Source organism: Pristiophorus japonicus, chromosome 3, assembly GCF_044704955.1.
Source record: "Pristiophorus japonicus isolate sPriJap1 chromosome 3, sPriJap1.hap1, whole genome shotgun sequence".
NCBI lineage: Eukaryota > Metazoa > Chordata > Chondrichthyes > Pristiophoridae > Pristiophorus > Pristiophorus japonicus.
In genome coordinates, this window is record NC_091979.1 from 193,318,373 (window position 1) to 193,341,094 (window position 22,722).

The 22,722-nt window shown below is 49.7% G+C and overlaps 1 protein-coding gene across 2 annotated transcripts in view; it reads left to right on the plus strand.

The window, feature by feature from the left end:
* The first annotated feature begins 10,626 nt into the window (after positions 1 to 10,626).
* Positions 10,627 to 22,722, plus strand: part of parp12a (poly (ADP-ribose) polymerase family, member 12a) — a 62,262-nt gene continuing 50,166 nt past the window's right edge. For both annotated transcript variants that reach the window (XM_070876165.1, XM_070876166.1), the window contains exon 1: positions 10,627 to 11,036. In XM_070876165.1, coding sequence (XP_070732266.1) covers positions 10,699 to 11,036 — 338 coding nt within the window. In that variant the 5' untranslated portion in view covers positions 10,627 to 10,698. The remainder of the gene's footprint in view (positions 11,037 to 22,722) is intronic.

The following is a 22,722-nucleotide window of genomic DNA, read 5'->3' on the forward strand; positions in this document are numbered from 1 at the left end:
TACCTCTCTCTCTCTCTGTGTAAGTGCCTCTCCTCTCTCTCTCTTTCTCTCTGTAAGTGCCTCTCCTCTCTCTCTCTCTCTCTCTGTAAGTGCCTCTCCTCTCTCTCTCTCTCTCTCTCTGTAAGTGCCTCTTCCCTCTCTTTCTCTCTCTGTGTAAGTGCCTCTCTCTCTCTCTCTCTCTCTCTCTGTAAGTGCCTCTCCTCTCTCTCTCTCTCTCTCTCTGTAAGTGCCTCTCCTCTCTCTCTCTCTCTCTGTCTGTGTAAGTGCCTCTCTCTCTCTCTGTGCCTCTCCTCTCTCTCTCTCTCTCTGTGTAAGTGCCTCTCCTCTCTCTCTCTCTCTCTCTGTGTAAGTGCCTCTCCTCTCTCTCTCTCTCTCTCTGTGTAAGTGCCTCTCCTCTCTCTCTCTCTCTGTGTAAGTACCTCTCCTCTCTCTCTCTCTCTCTGTGTAAGTACCTCTCCTCTCTCTCTCTCTCTCTGTGTAAATGCCTCTCCTCTCTTCTCTTTGTGTAAATGCCTCTCCTCTCCCTCTCTGTCTCTGTGTAAGTGCCTCTCCTCTCTCTCTTTCCCTCTCTCTGTGTAAGTGCCTCTCATCTCTCTCTCTCTTTCTCTGTGTAAGTACCTCTCCTCTCTCTCTCTCTCTCTCTCTGTGTCAGTGCCTCTCCTCTCTCTCTCTCTCTCTCTCTCTCTCTGTGTGCCTCTCCTCTCTCTTTCTCTGTGTGCCTCTCCTCTCTCTCTCTCTCTCTCTGTGTAAGTGCATCTCTCTCTCTCTGTGCCTCTCCTCTCTCTCTCTCTGTGTAAGTGCCTCTCCTCTCTCTCTCTCTCTCTCTCTGTGTAAGTGCCTCTCCTCTCTCTCTCTCTGTGTAAGTGCTTCTCTTCTCTCTCTCTCTCTCTGTGTAAGTGCCTCTCCTCTCTCTCTCTCTCTCTGTGCCTCTTCTCTCTCTCTCTCTCTCTCTCTGTAATTGTCTCTCCTCTCTCTCTCTCTGTGTAAGTGCTTCTCTTCTCTCTCTCTCTCTCTCTGTGTAAGTCACTCTCCTCTCTCTCTCCCTCTCTGTGTGCCTCTCCTCTCTCTCTCTCTCTGTGTAAGTGCCTCTCCTCTCTCTCTCTGTGTAACTGCCATCCTCTATCTCTCTCTCTCTGTGTAAGTGCCTCTCCTCTCTCTCTCTCTCTCTCTGTGTAAGTCACTCTCCTCTCTCTCTCTCTCTCTGTGTGTAAGTGCCTCTCCTCTCTCTCTCTCTCTCTGTATAATTGCCTCTCCTGTCTCTCTCTCTCTCTGTGTAAGTATCTCTCCACTCTCTCTCTCTCTGTGTAAGTACCTCTCCTCTCTCTCTCTCTGTGTAAGTGCCTCTCTCTCTCACTCTCTCTCTCTGTGTAAGTGCCTCTCTCTCTCTCTCTGTGTAAGTACCTCTCCTCTCTCTCTCTCTGTGTAAGTGCCTCTCTCTCTCTCTCTCTCTCTGTTAGTGCCTCTCCTCTCTCTCTCTCTCTCTCTGCGTAAGTGCTTCTCTTCTCTCTCTCTCTGTGTAAGTGCCTCTCCTCTCTCTCTCTCTCTGTGTAAGTGCCTCTCCTCTCTCTCTCTCTCTCTCTCTCTCTGTGTAAGTGCCTCTCCTCTCTCTCTCTCTCTCTGTGCCTCTCCTCTCTCTCTCTCTCTCTCTGTGCAATTGCTTCTCCTCTCTCTCTCTCTCTGTGTAAGTGCTTCTCTTCTCTCTCTCTCTCTCTCTCTGTAAGTGCCTCTCCTCTCTCTCTCTCTTTCTCTGTGTAAGTACCTCTCTCTCTCTCTGTGTAAGTGCCTCTCCTCTCTCTCTCTCTCTCTCTGTAAGTGCCTCTCCTCTCTCTCTCTCTCTCTCTGTAAGTGCCTCTCCTCTCTCTCTCTCTCTCTCTCTGTAAGTGCCTCTTCTCTCTCTTTCTCTCTCTGTGTAAGTGCCTCTCTCTCTCTCTCTCTCTCTCTGTAAGTGCCTCTCCTCTCTCTCTCTCTCTCTCTCTGTAAGTGCCTCTCCTCTCTCTCTCTCTCTCTCTGTCTGTGTGAGTGCCTCTCTCTCTCTCTGTGCCTCTCCTCTCTCTCTCTCTCTCTGTGTAAGTGCCTCTCCTCTCTCTCTCTCTCTCTCTGTGTAAGTGCCTCTCCTCTCTCTCTCTCTCTCTCTGTGTAAGTGCCTCTCCTCTCTCTCTCTCTCTGTGTAAGTACCTCTCCTCTCTCTCTCTCTCTCTGTGTAAGTACCTCTCCTCTCTCTCTCTCTCTCTCTGTGTAAATGCCTCTCCTCTCCCTCTCTGTCTCTGTGTAAGTGCCTCTCCTCTCTCTCTTTCCCTCTCTCTGTGTAAGTGCCTCTCATCTCTCTCTCTCTTTCTCTGTGTAAGTACCTCTCCTCTCTCTCTCTCTCTCTGTGTCAGTGCCTCTCCTCTCTCTCTCTCTCTCTCTCTCTCTGTGTGCCTCTCCTCTCTCTTTCTCTGTGTGCCTCTCCTCTCTCTCTCTCTCTCTCTCTGTGTAAGTGCATCTCTCTCTCTCTGTGCCTCTCCTCTCTCTCTCTCTCTGTGTCAGCGCCTCTCCTCTCTCTCTCTCTCTCTCTGTGTAAGTGCCTCTCCTCTCTCTCTCTCTCTCTGTGTAATTGTCTCTCTTCTCTCTCTCTCTCTCTCTGTAAGTACCTCTCCTCTCTCTCTCTCTCTCTGTGTAAGTACCTCTCCTCTCTCTCTCTCTCTGTGTAAGTGCCTCTCCTCTCTCTCTCTCTCTCTGTGTAAGTGCCTCTCCTCTCTCTCTCTCTGTGTAAGTGCTTCTCTTCTCTCTCTCTCTCTCTGTAAGTGCCTCTCCTCTCTCTCTCTCTGTGTAAGTACCTCTCCTCTCTCTCTCTCTCTCTCTGTGTAAGTGCATCTCCTCTCTCTCTCTCTCTCTCTCTCTGTGTAAGTACCTCTCCTCTCTCTCTCTCTCTCTGTGTAATTGTCTCTCCTCTCTCTCTCTGTGTAAGTACCTCTCCTCTCTCTCTCTCTCTCTCTCTGTGTAAGTGCCTCTCCTCTCTCTCTCTCTCTCTGTGTAATTGTCTCTCCTCTCTCTCTCTCTCTCTCTGTGTAAGTACCTCTCCTCTCTCTCTCTCTCTCTCTGTAAGTACCTCTCCTCTCTCTCTCTCTGTGTAAGTGCCTCTCCTCTCTCTCTCTCTCTCTCTGTGTAAGTGCCTCTCCTCTCTCTCTCTCTGTGTAAGTGCTTCTCTTCTCTCTCTCTCTCTCTGTGTAAGTGCCGCTCCTCTCTCTCTCTCTCTCTGCCTCTTCTCTCTCTCTCTCTCTCTCTCTCTGTAATTGTCTCTCCTCTCTCTCTCTCTGTGTAAGTGCTTTCCTTCTCTCTCTCTCTCTCTCTCTGTGTAAGTCACTCTCCTCTCTCTCTCTCTCTCTCTGTGTAAGTCACTCTCCTCTCTCTCTCTCTCTCTGTGTAAGTGCCTCTCCTCTCTCTCTCTCTCTGTGTAAGTGCCTCTCCTCTCTCTCTCTGTGTAAGTGTCTCTCCTCTCCCTCTCTATCTCTGTGTAAGTGCCTCTCCTCTCTCTCTCTGTGTAAGTGCCTCTCCTCTCTCTCTCTCTCTCTGTGTAATTGTCTCTCCTCTCTCTCTCTCTCTCTCTCTCTCTGTAAGTACCTCTCCTCTCTCTCTCTCTCTCTGTGTAAGTACCTCTCCTCTCTCTCTCTCTCTGTGTAAGTGCCTCTCCTCTCTCTCTCTCTCTCTCTCTCTGTGTAAGTGCCTCTCCTCTCTCTCTCTCTGTGTAAGTGCTTCTCTTCTCTCTCTCTCTCTCTCTCTGTGTAAGTGCCTCTCCTCTCTCTCTCTCTGTGTAAGTACCTCTCCTCTCTCTCTCTCTGTGTAAGTGCATCTCCTCTCTCTCTCTCTCTCTCTGTGTAAGTACCTCTCCTCTCTCTCTCTCTCTCTCTCTCTGTGTAATTGTCTCTCCTCTCTCTCTCTGTGTAAGTACCTCTCCTCTCTCTCTCTCTCTCTGTGTAAGTGCCTCTCCTCTCTCTCTCTCTCTCTGTGTAATTGTCTCTCCTCTCTCTCTCTCTCTCTCTCTGTGTAAGTACCTCTCCTCTCTCTCTCTCTCTCTCTGTAAGTACCTCTCCTCTCTCTCTCTCTGTGTAAGTGCCTCTCCTCTCTCTCTCTCTCTCTCTCTGTGTAAGTGCCTCTCCTCTCTCTCTCTCTCTCTGTGCCTCTTCTCTCTCTCTCTCTCTCTCTCTCTGTAATTGTCTCTCCTCTCTCTCTCTCTGTGTAAGTGCTTCTCTTCTCTCTCTCTCTCTCTCTGTGTAAGTCACTCTCCTCTCTCTCTCTCTCTCTCTGTGTGCCTCTCCTCTCTCTCTCTCTCTGTGTAAGTGCCTCTCTCTCTCTCTCTGTGTAAGTACCTCTCCTCTCTCTGTGTAAGTGCCTCTCTCTCTCTCTCTCTCTGTTAGTGCCTCTCCTCTCTCTCTCTCTCTCTCTGCGTAAGTGCTTCTCTTCTCTCTCTCTCTGTGTAAGTGCCTCTCCTCTCTCTCTCTCTCTGTGTAAGTGCCTCTCCTCTCTCTCTCTCTCTCTCTGTGTAAGTGCCTCTCCTCTCTCTCTCTCTCTCTCTGTGCCTCTCCTCTCTCTCTCTCTCTCTCTGTGCAATTGCTTCTCCTCTCTCTCTCTCTCTGTGTAAGTGCTTCTCTTCTCTCTCTCTCTCTCTCTCTGTAAGTGCCTCTCCTCTCTCTCTCTCTTTCTCTGTGTAAGTACCTCTCTCTCTCTCTGTGTAAGTGCCTCTCCTCTCTCTCTCTCTCTCTCTGTAAGTGCCTCTCCTCTCTCTCTCTCTCTCTCTGTAAGTGCCTCTCCTCTCTCTCTCTCTCTCTCTCTGTAAGTGCCTCTTCTCTCTCTTTCTCTCTCTGTGTAAGTGCCTCTCTCTCTCTCTCTCTCTCTCTCTGTAAGTGCCTCTCCTCTCTCTCTCTCTCTCTCTCTGTAAGTGCCTCTCCTCTCTCTCTCTCTCTCTGTCTGTGTAAGTGCCTCTCTCTCTCTCTGTGCCTCTCCTCTCTCTCTCTCTCTCTGTGTAAGTGCCTCTCCTCTCTCTCTCTCTCTCTCTGTGTAAGTGCCTCTCCTCTCTCTCTCTCTCTCTCTGTGTAAGTGCCTCTCCTCTCTCTCTCTCTCTGTGTAAGTACCTCTCCTCTCTCTCTCTCACTCTGTGTAAGTACCTCTCCTCTCTCTCTCTCTCTCTCTGTGTAAATGCCTCTCCTCTCTTCTCTCTGTGTAAATGCCTCTCCTCTCCCTCTCTGTCTCTGTGTAAGTGCCTCTCCTCTCTCTCTTTCCCTCTCTCTGTGTAAGTGCCTCTCATCTCTCTCTCTCTTTCTCTGTGTAAGTACCTCTCCTCTCTCTCTCTCTCTCTGTGTCAGTGCCTCTCCTCTCTCTCTCTCTCTCTCTCTCTGTGTGCCTCTCCTCTCTCTTTCTCTGTGTGCCTCTCCTCTCTCTCTCTCTCTCTCTGTGTAAGTGCATCTCTCTCTCTCTGTGCCTCTCCTCTCTCTCTCTCTCTGTGTCAGCGCCTCTCCTCTCTCTCTCTCTCTCTCTGTGTAAGTGCCTCTCCTCTCTCTCTCTCTCTCTGTGTAATTGTCTCTCTTCTCTCTCTCTCTCTCTCTCTGTAAGTACCTCTCCTCTCTCTCTCTCTCTCTGTGTAAGTACCTCTCCTCTCTCTCTCTCTCTGTGTAAGTGCCTCTCCTCTCTCTCTCTCTCTCTCTCTCTGTGTAAGTGCCTCTCCTCTCTCTCTCTCTGTGTAAGTGCTTCTCTTCTCTCTCTCTCTCTCTCTCTGTAAGTGCCTCTCCTCTCTCTCTCTTTGTGTAAGTACCTCTCCTCTCTCTCTCTCTCTCTCTGTGTAAGTGCATCTCCTCTCTCTCTCTCTCTCTCTCTGTGTAAGTACCTCTCCTCTCTCTCTCTCTCTCTGTGTAATTGTCTCTCCTCTCTCTCTCTGTGTAAGTACCTCTCCTCTCTCTCTCTCTCTCTGTGTAAGTGCCTCTCCTCTCTCTCTCTCTCTCTGTGTAATTGTCTCTCCTCTCTCTCTCTCTCTCTCTCTCTGTGTAAGTACCTCTCCTCTCTCTCTCTCTCTCTCTGTGTAAGTACCTCTCCTCTCTCTCTCTCTGTGTATGTGCCTCTCCTCTCTCTCTCTCTCTGTGTAAGTGCCTCTCCTCTCTCTCTCTCTGTGTAAGTGCTTCTCTTCTCTCTCTCTCTCTCTGTGTAAGTGCCTCTCCTCTCTCTCTCTCTCTCTGCCTCTTCTCTCTCTCTCTCTCTCTCTCTCTGTAATTGTCTCTCCTCTTTCTCTCTCTGTGTAAGTGCTTCCCTTCTCTCTCTCTCTCTCTCTGTGTAAGTCACTCTCCTCTCTCTCTCTCTCTCTCTGTGTAAGTCACTCTCCTCTCTCTCTCTCTCTCTCTCTGTGTAAGTGCCTCTCCTCTCTCTCTCTCTCTCTGTAAGTGCCTCTCCTCTCTCTCTCTGTGTAAGTGTCTCTCCTCTCCCTCTCTATCTCTGTGTAAGTGCCTCTCCTCTCTCTCTCTGTGTAAGTGCCTCTCCTCTCTCTCTCTCTCTGTGTAAGTACCTCTCCTCTCTCTCTCTCTCTCTGTGTAAGTACCTCTCCTCTCTCTCTCTCTCTCTCTGTGTAAGTGCCTCTCCTCTCTCTCTCTCTCTCTCTCTGTGTAAGTGCCTCTCCTCTCTCTCTCTCTGTGTAAGTGCTTCTCTTCTCTCTCTCTCTCTCTCTCTCTCTGTGTAAGTGCCTCTCCTCTCTCTCTCTCTGTGTAAGTACCTCTCCTCTCTCTCTCTCTGTGTAAGTGCATCTCCTCTCTCTCTCTCTCTCTCTGTGTAAGTACCTCTCCTCTCTCTCTCTCTCTCTCTCTGTGTAATTGTCTCTCCTCTCTCTCTCTGTGTAAGTACCTCTCCTCTCTCTCTCTCTCTCTCTCTGTGTAAGTGCCTCTCCTCTCTCTCTCTCTCTCTGTGTAATTGTCTCTCCTCTCTCTCTCTCTCTCTCTCTGTGTAAGTACCTCTCCTCTCTCTCTCTCTCTCTCTGTAAGTACCTCTCCTCTCTCTCTCTCTGTGTAAGTGCCTCTCCTCTCTCTCTCTCTCTCTCTGTGTGTAAGTGCCTCTCCTCTCTCTCTCTCTGTGTAAGTGCTTCTCTTCTCTCTCTCTCTCTCTCTCTGTGTAAGTGCCTCTCCTCTCTCTCTCTCTGTGCCTCTTCTCTCTCTCTCTCTCTCTCTCTGTAATTGTCTCTCCTCTCTCTCTCTCTGTGTAAGTGCTTCTCTTCTCTCTCTCTCTCTGTGTAAGTCACTCTCCTCTCTCTCTCTCTCTCTCTGTGTGCCTCTCCTCTCTCTCTCTCTCTGTGTAAGTGCCTCTCCTCTCTCTCTCTCTGTGTAACTGCCATCCTCTATCTCTCTCTCTCTGTGTAAGTGCCTCTCCTCTCTCTCTCTCTCTCTCTGTGTAAGTCACTCTCCTCTCTCTCTCTCTGTGTGTAAGTGCCTCTCCTCTCTCTCTCTCTCTCTGTATAATTGCCTCTCCTGTCTCTCTCTCTCTCTGTGTAAGTACCTCTCCACTCTCTCTCTCTCTGTGTAAGTACCTCTCCTCTCTCTCTCTCTGTGTAAGTGCCTCTCTCTCTCACTCTCTCTCTCTGTGTAAGTGCCTCTCTCTCTCTCTCTGTGTAAGTACCTCTCCTCTCTCTCTCTCTGTGTAAGTGCCTCTCTCTCTCTCTCTCTCTGTTAGTGCCTCTCCTCTCTCTCTCTCTCTCTCTGCGTAAGTGCTTCTCTTCTCTCTCTCTCTGTGTAAGTGCCTCTCCTCTCTCTCTCTCTCTGTGTAAGTGCCTCTCCTCTCTCTCTCTCTCTCTCTCTCTGTGTAAGTGCCTCTCCTCTCTCTCTCTCTCTCTCTCTGTGCCTCTCCTCTCTCTCTCTCTCTCTCTGTGCAATTGCTTCTCCTCTCTCTCTCTCTCTGTGTAAGTGCTTCTCTTCTCTCTCTCTCTCTCTCTCTGTAAGTGCCTCTCCTCTCTCTCTCTCTTTCTCTGTGTAAGTACCTCTCTCTCTCTCTGTGTAAGTGCCTCTCCTCTCTCTCTCTCTCTCTCTGTAAGTGCCTCTCCTCTCTCTCTCTCTCTCTCTGTAAGTGCCTCTCCTCTCTCTCTCTCTCTCTCTCTCTGTAAGTGCCTCTTCTCTCTCTTTCTCTCTCTGTGTAAGTGCCTCTCTCTCTCTCTCTCTCTCTCTCTGTAAGTGCCTCTCCTCTCTCTCTCTCTCTCTCTCTGTAAGTGCCTCTCCTCTCTCTCTCTCTCTCTGTCTGTGTAAGTGCCTCTCTCTCTCTCTGTGCCTCTCCTCTCTCTCTCTCTCTCTGTGTAAGTGCCTCTCCTCTCTCTCTCTCTCTCTCTGTGTAAGTGCCTCTCCTCTCTCTCTCTCTCTCTCTCTCTCTCTGTGTAAGTGCCTCTCCTCTCTCTCTCTCTCTCTCTGTGTAAATGCCTCTCCTCTCTTCTCTCTGTGTAAATGCCTCTCCTCTCCCTCTCTGTCTCTGTGTAAGTGCCTCTCCTCTCTCTCTTTCCCTCTCTCTGTGTAAGTGCCTCTCATCTCTCTCTCTCTTTCTCTGTGTAAGTACCTCTCCTCTCTCTCTCTCTCTCTGTGTCAGTGCCTCTCCTCTCTCTCTCTCTCTCTCTGTGTGCCTCTCCTCTCTCTTTCTCTGTGTGCCTCTCCTCTCTCTCTCTCTCTCTCTCTGTGTAAGTGCATCTCTCTCTCTCTGTGCCTCTCCTCTCTCTCTCTCTCTGTGTCAGCGCCTCTCCTCTCTCTCTCTCTCTCTCTGTGTAAGTGCCTCTCCTCTCTCTCTCTCTCTCTCTGTGTAAGTGCCTCTTCTCTCTCTCTCTCTGTGTGCCTCTCCTCTCTCTCTGTGTAAGTGCTTCTCTACTCTCTCTCTCTGTGTAAGTGCCTCTCCTCTCTCTCTCTCTCTCTCTCTCTGTGTGCCTCTCCTCTCTCTCTCTCACTCTCTGTGTAAGTGCCTCTCCTCTCTCTCTCTCTGTGTGCCTCTCCTCTCTCTCTCTCTCTCTCTCTCTGTGTAAGTGCTTCTCTACTCTCTCTCTCTCTCTGTGTAAGTGCCTCCTCTCTCTCTCTCTCTCTGTGTGCCTCTCCTCTCTCTCTCTCTCTCTCTCTGTGTCTCTCCTCTCTCTCTCTCTCTCTGTGTGCCTCTCCTCTCTCTCTCTCTCTCTCTCTGTGTAAGTACCTCTCCTCTCTCTCTCTCTCTCTCTGTGTAAGTACCTCTCCTCTCTCTCTCTCTCTCTCTGTGTAAGTGCCTCTCCTCTCTCTCTCTCTCTCTCTCTGTGTAAGTGCCTCTCCTCTCTCTCTCTCTCTCTCTCTCTGCGTAAGTACCTCTCCTCTCTCTCTCTCTCTCTCTGTGTAAGTGCCTCTCCTCTCTCTCTCTCTCTGTGCCTCTTCTCTCTCTCTCTCTCTCTGTGTAAGTGCCTCTTCTCTCTCTCTCTCTGTGTAAGTGCCTGTCCTCTCTCTCTCTCTCTGTGTAAGTACCTCTCCTCTCTCTCTCTCTCTCTGTGTAAGTACCTCTCCTCTCTCTCTCTCTCTGTGTAAGTACCTCTCCTCTCTCTCTCTCTCTGTGTAAGTGCCTCTCCTCTCTCTCTCTCTCTCTCTGTGTAAGTACCTCTCCTCTCTCTCTCTCTCTCTCTCTGTGTAAGTACCTCTCCTCTCTCTCTCTCTCTCTCTGTGTACCTCTCCTCTCTCTCTCTCTCTGTGTAAGTGCCTCTCCTCTCTCTCTCTCTCTCTGTGTGCCTCTCCTCTCTCTCTCTCTCTCTCTCTGTGTAAGTGCCTCTCCTCTCTCTCTCTCTCTCTCTCTGTGTCAGTGCCTCTCCTCTCTCTCTCTGTGTAAGTGCCTCTCCTCTCTCTCTCTCTGTCTCTGTGTAAGTGCCTCTCCCCTCTCTTTCTGTCTCTGTGTAAGTGCCTCTCCTCTCTCTTTTTCTCTCTCTCTCTCTCTATCTCTCCCTGCCTCTCAGTCTTGCTATCGGCTGTCATATCATATGCGCTCCCTCGAACGAGGATGACTTGTTTCCACGAGAGTTCACAGATGTTTCAATGAAGGGCCCGGTGTTCCAGTCCTGAACTCCAGTTGAGGGGGTGGAAGATGCCTGTGTGTTAATTTTTTTAATGTATGGTGATCGTTGCACATCAGCCACCACACGGACTTGACAGAGCTAGGCCTTTATCCACTGGCAAGTTAACCAGGACGACTGGAGACCTGCTCTGCTGCACGGACCTCGTGCACACACATATCGCAGTGCGGGCAGGTCTGTGCTGCCCCTGGGCCCTCGGCTCTTCTGGGCCCCGTAACCTCATTCGCCGCACCCCCGCCACGATGTCCCAGGGCCTGGCGCTCCAGCTCTATTAATAGCCCCAACCTGCGGTGGTGGTTTCACACCGGTAATTGTAAATGGTCAGTGCCATTTGCCTGATATAGGCACCTGCCCTGGACAGTGTAAGTGTTGAGGACTATAATTTATTTCCGTGATGTTGGCTGATGTATACAGCTCTGCTGTTGGGGCCTCTTTTATGTCTATTGCGCAGACAAATCAGCTTGTCCTAGCCTGCTGTGTGTGTGTGAGATAGAGAGAGAGCAGCCAATCAGTGGGAGGAGACAAGGCTGAGCTCAAAGTTTCAGTTTCATTTCCCATTTCCTGGATCGAGAAGAGGAAGGAGAGGGGAAAGAAAGATTTTCGGGTAGAACCGGCCTAGGAAGGGAGAACAGAAGGCAGGGGCGATGTCTTTGGAGAGGATCCGCGCTTATAGCAACAAGATGCTGTGCTCCCACTGGGGCTCGCTGGACTTCAGCTCCCTGCGGAGGGAGATCACCAGGTATTTCAAGGTGTTGGACTCGGAGCTGAGCCTGGTGCTGGGCGATGGCCAGTGCTTCGCCTTGGTGCCGGGCAAGGGCTCCAAGCTGCCGGGCTCGCAGTTGACGGTGGACACCCTGATCATTGCCATCACCTCGGCCAGGCTCTGCAAGGACTTCTTGAAGAAGAATTGCACCGGCGACTGTGACCAGCTCCATCTCTGCAAATTCTTCCTGCTCGACAACTGCAAGTTCTCCAAAGGAAGGTAAATGGCCGCTCTTGTTTTCCTTTGTGTTAACCACAACGCATTGGGTGGTGATGGGTGGGGTCATGAAACTGGGCACCAAATTGATGCATTCTGCTCGAGGTCCTTCTGCATCAGAAGAGGAGGAAGTTTGGGAGAATAGCACAACAACAACTGGCATTCATATAGCACGTTTTAATATAGTAAAACTTCCCAAGGCACTTCCCATAAGTGTTATCAGACCAAAAATTGACACTGAGCCATATAAGGAGATATTAGGACAAATGACCAAAAGCTTGGTCAAAGAGGTAGGTGTAATGCATGCACCTGTGAATATGCTCACATGCTCGATGTTGAGCTGTTGAAAAACAAAAAACATTAAAAAAAATAAAAGGGGCAGTTAAAAGTGTCTGGAGTGTCCCCCAGATCGGGGGGGCACTTGATCTAACGTTTATTTTGTTCCACCCCCCAAAAGAGTTGTTGAACTGTTGAGAACAAAGTCTCCACCAAGCACAGCTCTCCACCGTCTGTCCTGCTGCTCAGGAATCCGTACCTCCACGACCGAGGTTTCAGGTGGCAGTCGGACGAGAGGGCTGTGGCTGGCGAGGTGACCAGGGTCAGGGACCTGCTCAATGACGGAGGAGTGGGCTGGATGGCGCCAGACATGCTGGCACGGCGCCTAAATTCGGCCGACATCCGCCGCGCGGCCGATGTCATCGAGTTGCTAAAAACAGCTCTGGGTCCTGACTCCGTTAGGTGTGTCGAGGAGGCTCAAGCACGTGGGGAGATCCCGTCCGAACTGACCCCCGTCTGGACGGAATTCCTCATCGGCGCCAAACCCCGGAATCTCCCTCGGGAGCCGGCGCCTCACAACTTGAGCGCCTCGGGGAAATCCCCTCCGTGCCTTTCAGTTCTGCGCGGAGGGGTTTCCTGTATGGGCTGCTCCTGCACACTCTCAACCTTGCCATCCTCGCCTGCCGTCCGGACACGCCATGGTGTACCATCTTGCCGTCCGGAGGAGGCGGGGGTCCCCGATGGAGTGCACTCTACGCGGGAGTCCTCCCACTATTTATCGGGGACTTGGCCTGGTGGGTGATGCACGGAGCAGTCCCGTGCAATAAATTTTTAAGTCGGTTCACAGGATCCCAGGCCGCCTGCAATTTCTGCAGTCTGGAAGAGTCCGTGTTCCTCGTTTTTATTGAATGTACGAGGTTGCAGCCCCTGTTCTATTATTTAAGGGGGCTGCTTCTCAATTTCTGGCTGCACTTCAGTTCCACACTCCTGATCTTTGGGCACCCTGTGCGGAGGGGGGCGGGTAGGTCCGAGGGTCTCCTCGTAGGACTGCTCCTGGGCACGGCCAAGGGTGCCATGAGCCAGTCCAGAAAGCGGGCGGTCGAGGGGGTTGTTCAGCCTGACTGCCTGCCTCTCTTCCGCGCGTACATCCGCGCCAGGGTGTCCTTGGAGATGGAGCATGCGGTGTCCACCAGTACGCTCGTGGCCTTCCGCGAGAGGTGGCTGCCGGAGGGACTGGAGTGTATTATCACCCCCGGCAACCAAATTTTAATTTGATTTTATATGTTTTAAAGTTTAATTTGTTTTAACTGCCGGTTTTAGTGTCCCCCCTCCCCTTTTATAGGGGGCACTTGTAAATTATGGTTTTACTGCCCAAAGAAAACAACAAAAAATACCACAAAAATCACCAAAAAAAACCAAAAACAAACAACAAAAAAAAGGGCATGTGAAAAGTGTTTGGAGTGTCCCCCAGATCGGGGGGCACTTGATTTAATGTTTAATTTTGTTTACCACAAAAGAGTTGTTGAGCTGTTGATAGGGAGGGCGGTCAGGCGTTGGTGTGCGTCGGCACCCAGCTAGCGACTTTCCGTCTTCAGACCCTGCAGAGATACCTTTACGTCGAGCCCCCTCCTAGGTGCTGTGCGCTGGCGACGTATTTCTTCCGCCAGCAGTACAGCCTCAACTACGACGGGCAGCTCATGTTTGTGAGCCTGGGGGGTGTCAGGACCACCATGCGGGGGGGGGGGGCTGTCCTGCAGGAGCCGCTGCTCAGGAATCCGTACCTCCACGACCGCGGTTTTAGGTGGCAGGCGGACGAGAGGGCTGTGCTGGCGAGGTGACCAGGGTCAGGGACCTGTTCGATGGCGGAGGAGCAGGCTGGATGGCGCCAGACATGCTGGCACAGCGCCTAAACTGGGCCGACGTCCGCCACGTGGCCGATGCCATCGAGTCGCTAAAAACAGCGCTGGGCCCTGACTCCGTTAGGTGTGTCGAGGAGGCTCAAGCACGTGGGGAGATCCCATCCAAACTAACCCCCGTCCGGATGGAATTCCTCATCGGCGCCAAGCCCCGAAACCTCCCTCGGGAGCCGGCGCCTCACAACTTGAGCCGCCTCGGGGAAATCCCCTCAGTACCTTTCAGTTCTGCGCGGAGAGTTTCCTGTACGGGCTGCTCCTGCACACTTTCAACCTTGCCATCCTGGTCTGCCGTCTGGACACGCCATGGCGCACCATCTTGCCGTCCGGAGGAGGCGGGGGTCCCCAATGGAGCGCACTCTACGTGGGAGTCCTCCCACTATTTATCGGGGACTTGGCCTGGAGGGTTGTGCACGGGCTCCCAGGCCGCCTGCAATTTCTGCGGTCTGGAAGAGTCCGTGTTCCATGTTTTTATAGAATGTGCGAGGTTGCAGCCCCTGTTCCATTATTTAAAGGGGCTGCTCCTCAAATTCTGGTTGCACTTCAGTCCCACACTCCTGATCTTTGGGCACCCTGTGCGGAGGGGAGCAGGTAGGACCAAAGGCCTCCTCGAAGGACTGCTACTGGGCACGGCCAAGGGTGCCATCAGCCAGTCCAGGCAGCGGGCGGTCAAGGGGGTCGTTCAGCCCAACTGCCTGCCTCTCTTCCGCGCTTACATCCGAGCCAGGGTGTCCCTGGAGATGGAGCACGCAGTGTCCACCGGTACGCTCGCGGCCTTCCATGAGAGGTGGACGCCGGAGGTCACTGGAGTGTATCATCATCCCCGGCAACGAAATTTTAATTTGATTTTATATGTTTTAATGTTTAATTTGTTTTATTGCTGGGTTTTAGTGTCCCCCTCCCCTTTTATAGTGGGCACTTGTATATATTTGTGGTTTTAATGCTGAAAAAAAAAGAGCACAAAAAAAAACACCAAAAAAAAGGCATTTTTAAACTGTTTCGAGTGTCCTCCCCTTTAATAAGGGGGCACTTGATTTAATTGTTCATTTTTGTTCACAACAAAAGAGTTGTTGAGCTGTTGACTCCTCGTAGGACTGCTTCTGGGCACAGCCAAGGGTGCCATCAGCCGGTCCAGGCAGCGGGCGGTTGAGGGGATCTTTCAGCCTGACTGCCTGCCTCTCTTCCGCGCCTACATCCAGGCCAGGGTGTCCCTGGAGATGGAGCACGCGGTGTCCACCAAGAGGTGGGCGCCGGAGGGACTGGAATGCATCATCACCACCGGCAACCAAATTTTAATTTGATTTTATATGTTTTAAAGTTGAATTTGTTTTATTGCTGGGTTTTAATGTCCCCCCCGCCCCAGTCAGGGGGCACTTATATAATTTGCCTCTCAGTGCCCCAAAAAAACCACAAAAAAAAAAGGGGGCACTTGAAAAGTGTTTGGAGTGTGCCCTTCCTTTACTCAGGGGGCACTTGAACTAACTGTTTATTTTTGTTCACAACGAAAAAGAATTGTAGAGCTGTTGCGGGGGCACTTGACTTAATTGGTTAATTTGTTTACAACATAAAGAGTTGTGGAACTGTTGGGTTGTGAGTGGCTTAGCCAGTCACGTGATGTTCACAAGACTCAATAAAACCCCAGCCAGTTGAGTTCAGGTGATCCATGATGAAGCAGGTGGTTGTGCGAGAGATCATCAGCAGCAGGTCGGGGCCTTAAAAGAAGCCGCAAGTGGCGGCTTGGGAGCAGCGTGGTGGCATATCACTGCAAGATACAGCACAAGCTGGTGCAGGGGGACAATGGCAGCGTAGAGGTCAACTGGATTGGATGTCATCAAGGTCCACGTCGGTGATTGGAGCATAGGCAGGTACAGCAGGAGCGACGAGGTTGGGGTGCAGGAGCAGTGATTGATCGTGGAGCAACGTTATCAGGGGCCAGGAGAAGCGTAAGTTTGGGACCAGAAGAGGCGAGGGCACAGGGGCAGCACGGGCCAGCCCACACTGCGATTGTATGCGCAGTAGGCCCATACAGCGGAGCTGGTCTCCAGTTGTCTTGGTTAATCCTTGCCACTGGACCAAGACCTAGCTCTGTCAAGCCCGTGTGGTGGCTGGTGTGCAACGGTCACCACACGTTAAAAAAAATCCACGCACAGGCATCTTCCACCCTTCAAGATGTAGTTCTGGACCTGGAATATTAGGTCCTTCATTGAAACACCTGTGTACTCATCCCTTTTTGGCGTGGAAGCAAGTCATCCTCGATACGAGGGACTGCCGATGATGATGATGATGGATGAACTGGTAATGTGTGGTGTGATTGTTAAAATGTTGCTTATAAACCAAATAGTTCTTAATAGCAATGTGTTGCTATGAATTTTTAAGCAAAGAACCCATGAAGCAAATACAATGGCCTGGAAATCCCGGCCTCTCCAGGTCCGTACGGAGTGTCTACAGACCCGGGAAGGCATCGCAAAAGCCGGTTTTCAGCGCACAATGCGCATGCGCTGAAAACTGGCTTTTCCGATCTGTCAAGATTCCACGCATCTCTGGAGCGAGGACATTTGCAAATGTCCTCAAAACTCTTGCGCCTGTTAAAAGCAGTCACATAGCCTATTTTTACAGGCATGTGAGTTTTAAAACATACAAAAATATAATTAAATTAAATTAAAAAAACAAATTTTATTGTTTAAAAACCCTGCCCACTAAGGTAGGTTTATTTTTAATCCTAATTACAATTTTTAAAATCTGAAAAATATATATTTTTCTAAGGCATTTATTAACTTTAATTTTAATTATGTGAGGTGTGTTTTTTATTTTTTATTATTGCGTTTAGTGGTTTTTTTCTCGTTAATAACAATGAGAACATAGATACGGAGTTCTCATTGCTATTAATGAGAAAGCTATGGAATACTGTACCTGATTGGTTGAGCGTCACACGTGACTGCACCTTGTGTGTGGGAACCTGGAGGACGGAAGCGCGCTTTGCAGCGCGGGAAGAGAAAGCTTCCCCAACGGAATTCCACGCTCCTTTGGGACCACCAGGTAATTTCGTAAAAATTCTCCGGTTGGAGCGTTCATCCGAAAGAAGCCTCCAACTGGAATTTTAGGGCCATTACAGTAGGTTTTAAGGCATATCTTAAAGGAGGAGAGAGCTGGAGAGGCGGAGTGGTTTAGGGAGTCAATTCTAAAACTTCGGGCAGTTGAAGGTAATAGTGGAGCGAAGGAAATCAGGGATATGCAAGTCAGAGGTTTGTAGTGCTAGAGGAGGTTACAGAGATGGGGAGGGGCAAGGCCATGAAGGGATGAAAATGTTAAAATCGACGTGTTGCTGGATCGGGAGCCAGTGCGGGTCAGCGAGCACAGGGGTCATGGATGAACGGGACTTGGTGTGAGTTAGGATGCACTCTGCAACACAAAGTTACAGGATCATACCACTTACTTTCTGGGTCCGGCCTCCCATCTTCCACCCTCATAAACTTGACCTCATCCAAAACTCGGGAGGCTAGACAAGCATATGAGGGATGAGGGAGAAGGGAATAGAGGGTTATGCTGAAAGATTTAGATGAGTAAAGACGGGAGGAGGCTCGAGTGGAACATAAACGCTGGCATGGACCGGATGGTCTGAATGGTTTTTTTCTGTGCTGTATGTAAATATCTGCTGCCTGTATCCTGAACCTAGTTATGCCACCACCACCACAAGTGATATTTCCTGTCCCCCAAGCTCTGATGTCATGCCTCGCTAGATCTGACATAATGCAAGCTCAACATTCTTTTATGGTCCTTTATGCTTGGCCACCTGACCCAGTGGGTTGACAAGAACACAAGAAATAGGAGCAGGAATAAGCCATTTGATCCTCTCGAGCCTGCTCCGCCATTTAATAAGATCATGGCTGATCTGATCATGGACTCAGTTCCACTTTCCTGCCCGCTCCCCATAACTCTTTATTCCCGTATCGCTCAAAAATCTGTCCATATCTGCCTTAAATATATTCAATGACCCAGCCTCCACAGCTTTCTGGGGCAGTGAATTCCACAAATTTACAACCCTCTGAGAGAAGAAACTCCTCCTCATCTCAGTTTTAAATGGGCGGCACCTTATTCTGAGACTATGCCTCCTAGTTTTAGTTTCCCCCATGAGTGAAAATATACTCCCTGCATCCATCTTGTCCAGCCCTCTCATTATCTTTATATGTTTCGATAAGATCACCTCTCATTCTTCTGAACTCCAATGAGTATAGGCCCAACCTACTCCACCTATCTTCATAGTCAGCCGCTCATCTCCGGAATCAACCTAGTGAACCTTCTCTGAACAGCCTCCAATGCAAGTATATCCTTTCTTAAATACGAAGACCAAAACTGCACGCAGTACTCCAGGTGTGGCCTCACCAATACCCTGTACAGTTGTAGCAGGACTTCTCTGTTTTATACTCTATCCCCCTTGCAATAAAGGCCAACATTCCATTTGCCTTTCTGATTACTTGCTGTAACTGCATATTAACCTTTTGTGTTTCATGCACAAGGACCCCCAGGTACCCCTGTACTGAAACACTTTGCAATTTTTCTCCATTTAAATTATAATCTGTTTTTCAATTTTTTTCTGCCAAAGTGGATAACCTCACATTTTCCCACATTATATTCCATCTGCCAAATGTTTGCCCACTCACTTAGCCTGTCTATATCCCTTTGCAGATTTTTGTGTCCTTCTCGCAATTTGCTTTCCCACCCATCTTTGTGTCGTCTGCAAATGTTGTTACACTACACTCTGTCCCCTCTTCCAGGTCATCTATGTATAATTGTAAACAGTTGTGGTCCCAGCACCGATCCCTGTGGCACACCACTAACCACCGATTTCCAACCCGAAAAGGACCCATTTATCCACCTTATCCACCCTGCTCATTACATCCTCGAAGAACTCCAGCAAATTTGTCAAACATGATTTCCCTTACATAAAACCATGCTGACTCTGTTTGATTGAATTATGCTTTTCCAAATGTCCTGCTGCTGCTTCCTTAATAATGGACTCCAGCATTTTCCCAATAGATACATTCCTGCTTTCTGTCTGCCTCCTTTTTTAAACAGGGGCGTTACATTTGCAGTTTTCCAATTTGCTGGGACCGCCCAGAATCCAGGGCATTTTGGTAGATTACAACTAATGCATCCACTATCTCTGCAGCCACTTCTACAAAGAACCTAGGATGCAAGCCATCAGGTCCAGGAGACTTGTCTGCTTTTAATCCCATTATTTTACCGAGTACTACTTCTTTAGTGATAGTGATTGCATTAAGTTCCTCCCTCCCTATAGCCCCTTGATTATCCACTATTGGAATGTTTTTAGTGTCTTCATGATGTAACAGTGACTGCACTTCAAAAAAATACTTAATTAACTGTAACGGTTTGGAACATCCTGAGGATGTGAAAGGTGTTATAGAAATGTATGTCTTTCTTTATACACAGGATTGAAGCGGGCATGGTGGGACAGATAGTTTTTCTCCAGGCTTTCTTAAGTGTATAGAATACAACAAGGATTACAGTGTGATAATACATTTAAGAAACAAGTGGCTTAATAACAAGTTTACAATGTAACTGGCTGAGCCACACAGACCAGGAAAGTCCCAAGTTCACTTCCCAGCCTGTGCTGAGTTAGAACTTAGTGTATGTAATTTAAGTTTTTTTTTAAATGCTAATGGAGCAAATAATGGAACTTAAGTATAAAAGACCCGATGGTTTCTACTCCAGAATATTAAAAGAAATGCGCGAGTAAATTGTAGCTGTGTTAGGGTGACTAAGCACTTGGACAAGTATGAACTAATCGATTCCGAAGGACTGCCTATGATGATGATGAATCAGAGAGTCAGCATGGATTGGTGACTAATCCAGTTGAATTTTTCAAGGTTGTCACTGTCAGGTTGGATAGGGGAGTTTTTTAATTTATTCATTCACAGAATGTGGGCATCACTGACATTTATTACCCATCCCTAATTGCCCTGGAGAAGGAGCAGCCTTCATGAATACAATGGCTTGCTAGGCTATTTCAGAGAGAAGTTGAGAGTCAACCACATTGCTGTGGGTCTGGAATCACCATATAGACACATTTCCTTCTCTAAAGAAAGGACATCAGTGAACCAGATGGGTTTTTACAACAAACTGATAGTTTCATGGATGGGATTTGAACTCATGCCTCCAAATAATTTTTCTGGATTACTAGTCCACTGACAACCCTATGCTACCGTAGGCTGCAGGGTGACTTGGACAGGTTAGGTGAGTGGGCAAATGCATGGCAGATTCAGTATAATGTGGATAAATGTGAGGTTATCCACTTTGGTGGCAAAAACATGAAGGCAGAATATTATCTGAATGGCGGTAGATCAGGAAAGGGGAGGTGCAACGAGACCTGGGTATCATGGTACATCAGTCATTGAAAATTGGCATGCAGGTACAGCAGGCGGTGAAGAAGGCAAATGGTATGTTGACCTTCATAGCTAGGGGATTTGAGTATAGAAACAGGGAGGTCTTACTGCAGTTGTACAGGGCCTTGGTGAGGCCTCACCTGGAATATTGTGTTCAGTTTTGGTCTCCTAATCTGAAGAAGGATGTTCTTGCTATTGAGGGAGTGCAGTGAAGGTTCACCAGACTGATTCCTGGGATGGCAGGACTGCCATATGAGGAGAGACTGGATCGACTGGGCCTGTATTCACTGGAGTTTAGAAGAATGAGAGGGGATCTCATAGAAACATATAAAATTCTGACGGGACTGGACAGGTTAGATGCAGGAAGAATGTTCCCGATGTTGGGAATTTCCAGAACCAGGGGTCACAGTCTAAGGATAAGGGGTAAGCCATTTAGGACTGAGATGAGGAGAAACTTCTTCACTCAGAGAATTGTGAACCTGTGGAATTCCCTATTGCAAAGAGTTGTTGATGCCAGTTCATTAGATATATTCAAGAGGGAGTTAGATATGGCCCTTACGGCTAAAGGGATCAAGGGGTATGGAGAGAAAGCAGGAAAGAGGTACTGAGGTGACTGATCAGCCATGATTTTATTGAATGGTGGTGCAGACTTGAAGGGCCGAATGGCCTACTCCTGCACCTATTTTCTATATTTCTATGTTTCTATGTACCCCTATGACTATAGATGTTCTCTATATGGACTTCCAGAAAGTATTTGATTAGGTTTCACATAAGAGATTATGAGCAAGAAATGTAAGTGCACAGAATTGCAGGTAACCTTGTGACATGGTTGTTAATTGGTTGGGAGGTAAGTGACAGTGAGTAGTGATAAAGGAAATGTACTCTGAGTGACTAGTGGTGTTCCCCAGGGATCTGTGTTGGTCCCTCAGCTTTGCACCATATTTATTAATGACTTGGATGAAGCAATAGACAGTTGTATCTCTAAGCGGCCGAATTTGGTTGCTGTCCATTTCTTGGCGGCCCCTGGGCAGCACCTACCTTTATGCCGTCGGGTCCTGTCGGGAGCCACTTTTGGTTGCGTTGTGTGGACGGCATCGTCAGCGGCAGGCAGCAGAAGTCGCCGGCGGGTGCTGGAGTGAACGGCCAGTGTCATCAGTGTGTGGCAGTTGGAAGCCTCTCCACTCTGGGATCTTTAGAGAACCTCCAATACGCATGCGTGAGACTTCACAATTTTTTGTTATTGTATTTTTTGTTTTCCGACATGTCGTCATTTCTGGGCCGTTTGAGGCTGATTGCTGTACTGCACATGCACATAAAGGCACACCACTTTATTCCACCTGTGAGCTTGGAGAGGACAGAGTTGGAGGTTGGAGAGGAGAGAGTTGAAGGCTGGAGAGGACAGAGTTGGAGGTTGCAGAGGGGGCAGTCTGAGTTGCAGAGGGGGTAGTCGGAGAAATTGAGACACACAAACTGTTGAGCAGCCATTCGTTTCATCATTGACGATGAGTGGCCAGAAATCAGCAATGAAGAATGGCAACACCAGGCTCCGAGCTCCATGGTTTAATGAGCAGGAATTGGAGGAGCTCGTGACGGAGGTGGAGTGCAGGTACAAAGACCTCACCTGGGATGGTCGTGGCAAGCCTCCACCACCCCAAGACAGATTGTATTTGGAGGGAGATCGGTGAGATCGTGAGCGCAATGGGCAACGTTGAACGGAATGGGGACCAATGTGCTGGTCCCAGAAACTTTGGAACAATTTGTTGGCGGCAGCAAGAGTGAGTACAAATTTATTCGTCCTCTCCTGTCCAGCGCCAAAAAAGTTATGCGCCAGATGTGTGTGTGTGTGTGTGTGTGCATGGGGGGCTTCAGCAAAGGGGCTAAAGGCAGCAACGTTTCTTTGTGCAGAAGAAAAAAGCATCCAAGGCAGCAAGCCTGCGTGCGACGGGAGGGGGACCAGCAGAGGTGGTCGAATTGAGCAGGCTGGAGGAGCGTGCATTGGCATTGGTGGGTAACTGCCGCCATGCAGCCACAAGGTAAGGTTAGACACTCATGGCATGAAAGGACATGCAATGTTAATGCACTCGCGGTTTACCACACTCTTTGTTGACCATTATTGCTGTGCCCATGTAGAGATGGAACTCCTTGGTGGCAGAATGTGAGATGGCATGGCTAACATCTCAGCTTGACCAGCACCAACCCTCCCCGCCCCTTCCCCCGCACCCCACAGACTGAAATGTTGTCCTCTACTTGCAGATGATAACTCAGACAGCACGGATCAAGGCACACCATCGACCTCTGGCCTTCAGAGAAGCCGTCAGACCACAACGTTTCCCATGCCAACATTACCCCCAGCCCAAGACAGCGGATCACTTCTCCACAGCCCCCCTCCCACCCCACCCCCCCCCACCCTGGCCCAGATCACCCATTTCCACCGCTCTCACCTCCGCCACCCTGAGCCATGAAGAAGAGGAGAGAGAGGATGGAGAAGGACCTGTCTTTGAGCCCCTTGAGCTCCAGGAGCAGGAACAGGATGACAGCAGCCTCCTGCCATGTGAGCCAGGTGTCAGCAAAACCTTAGCGTCGGCCTCAGAGTTCCTGGGGTTTGGAACGGACTCCACACTGGCAAACTCAAGCTCAACCAAACGCAGAGGCCGTGGCGCGAAGGCAAGCAAGGTGCCAGAACACACCAGGAGCGAGCATCCACCTGAGGATTCACCACGACTCTCTGCAATTCTGGAGATGGTCCAGCTATCACGGACAAGCATGCAGATAGGTCGCGATATGCTCCAGACCATGACTGGGATAGCTGCCAGCATGGCCACCTTCACCCAGCAACATGACGACAAGATGGACCGGCTCATCACTGTGTTGGAGCGCACAATCGAGACCGTTGAGGCGATGAGGCAAGAGATGGCTGCTGGATGCGCAGTTCAACCCAATCCCACACCCTTAAGGCAGAAAAGTCCGGAGGAGCAGAAGATCCCAACACCTTCGGCCGCGCCCCCTGCCTTCTCACCAAGATGCAAACGTCTGCAGACATCCCGCAGCCCTTGTGCATAACCTTATCAACCAGAGGCAGAGAGGGCCAGGGGAGCGGGA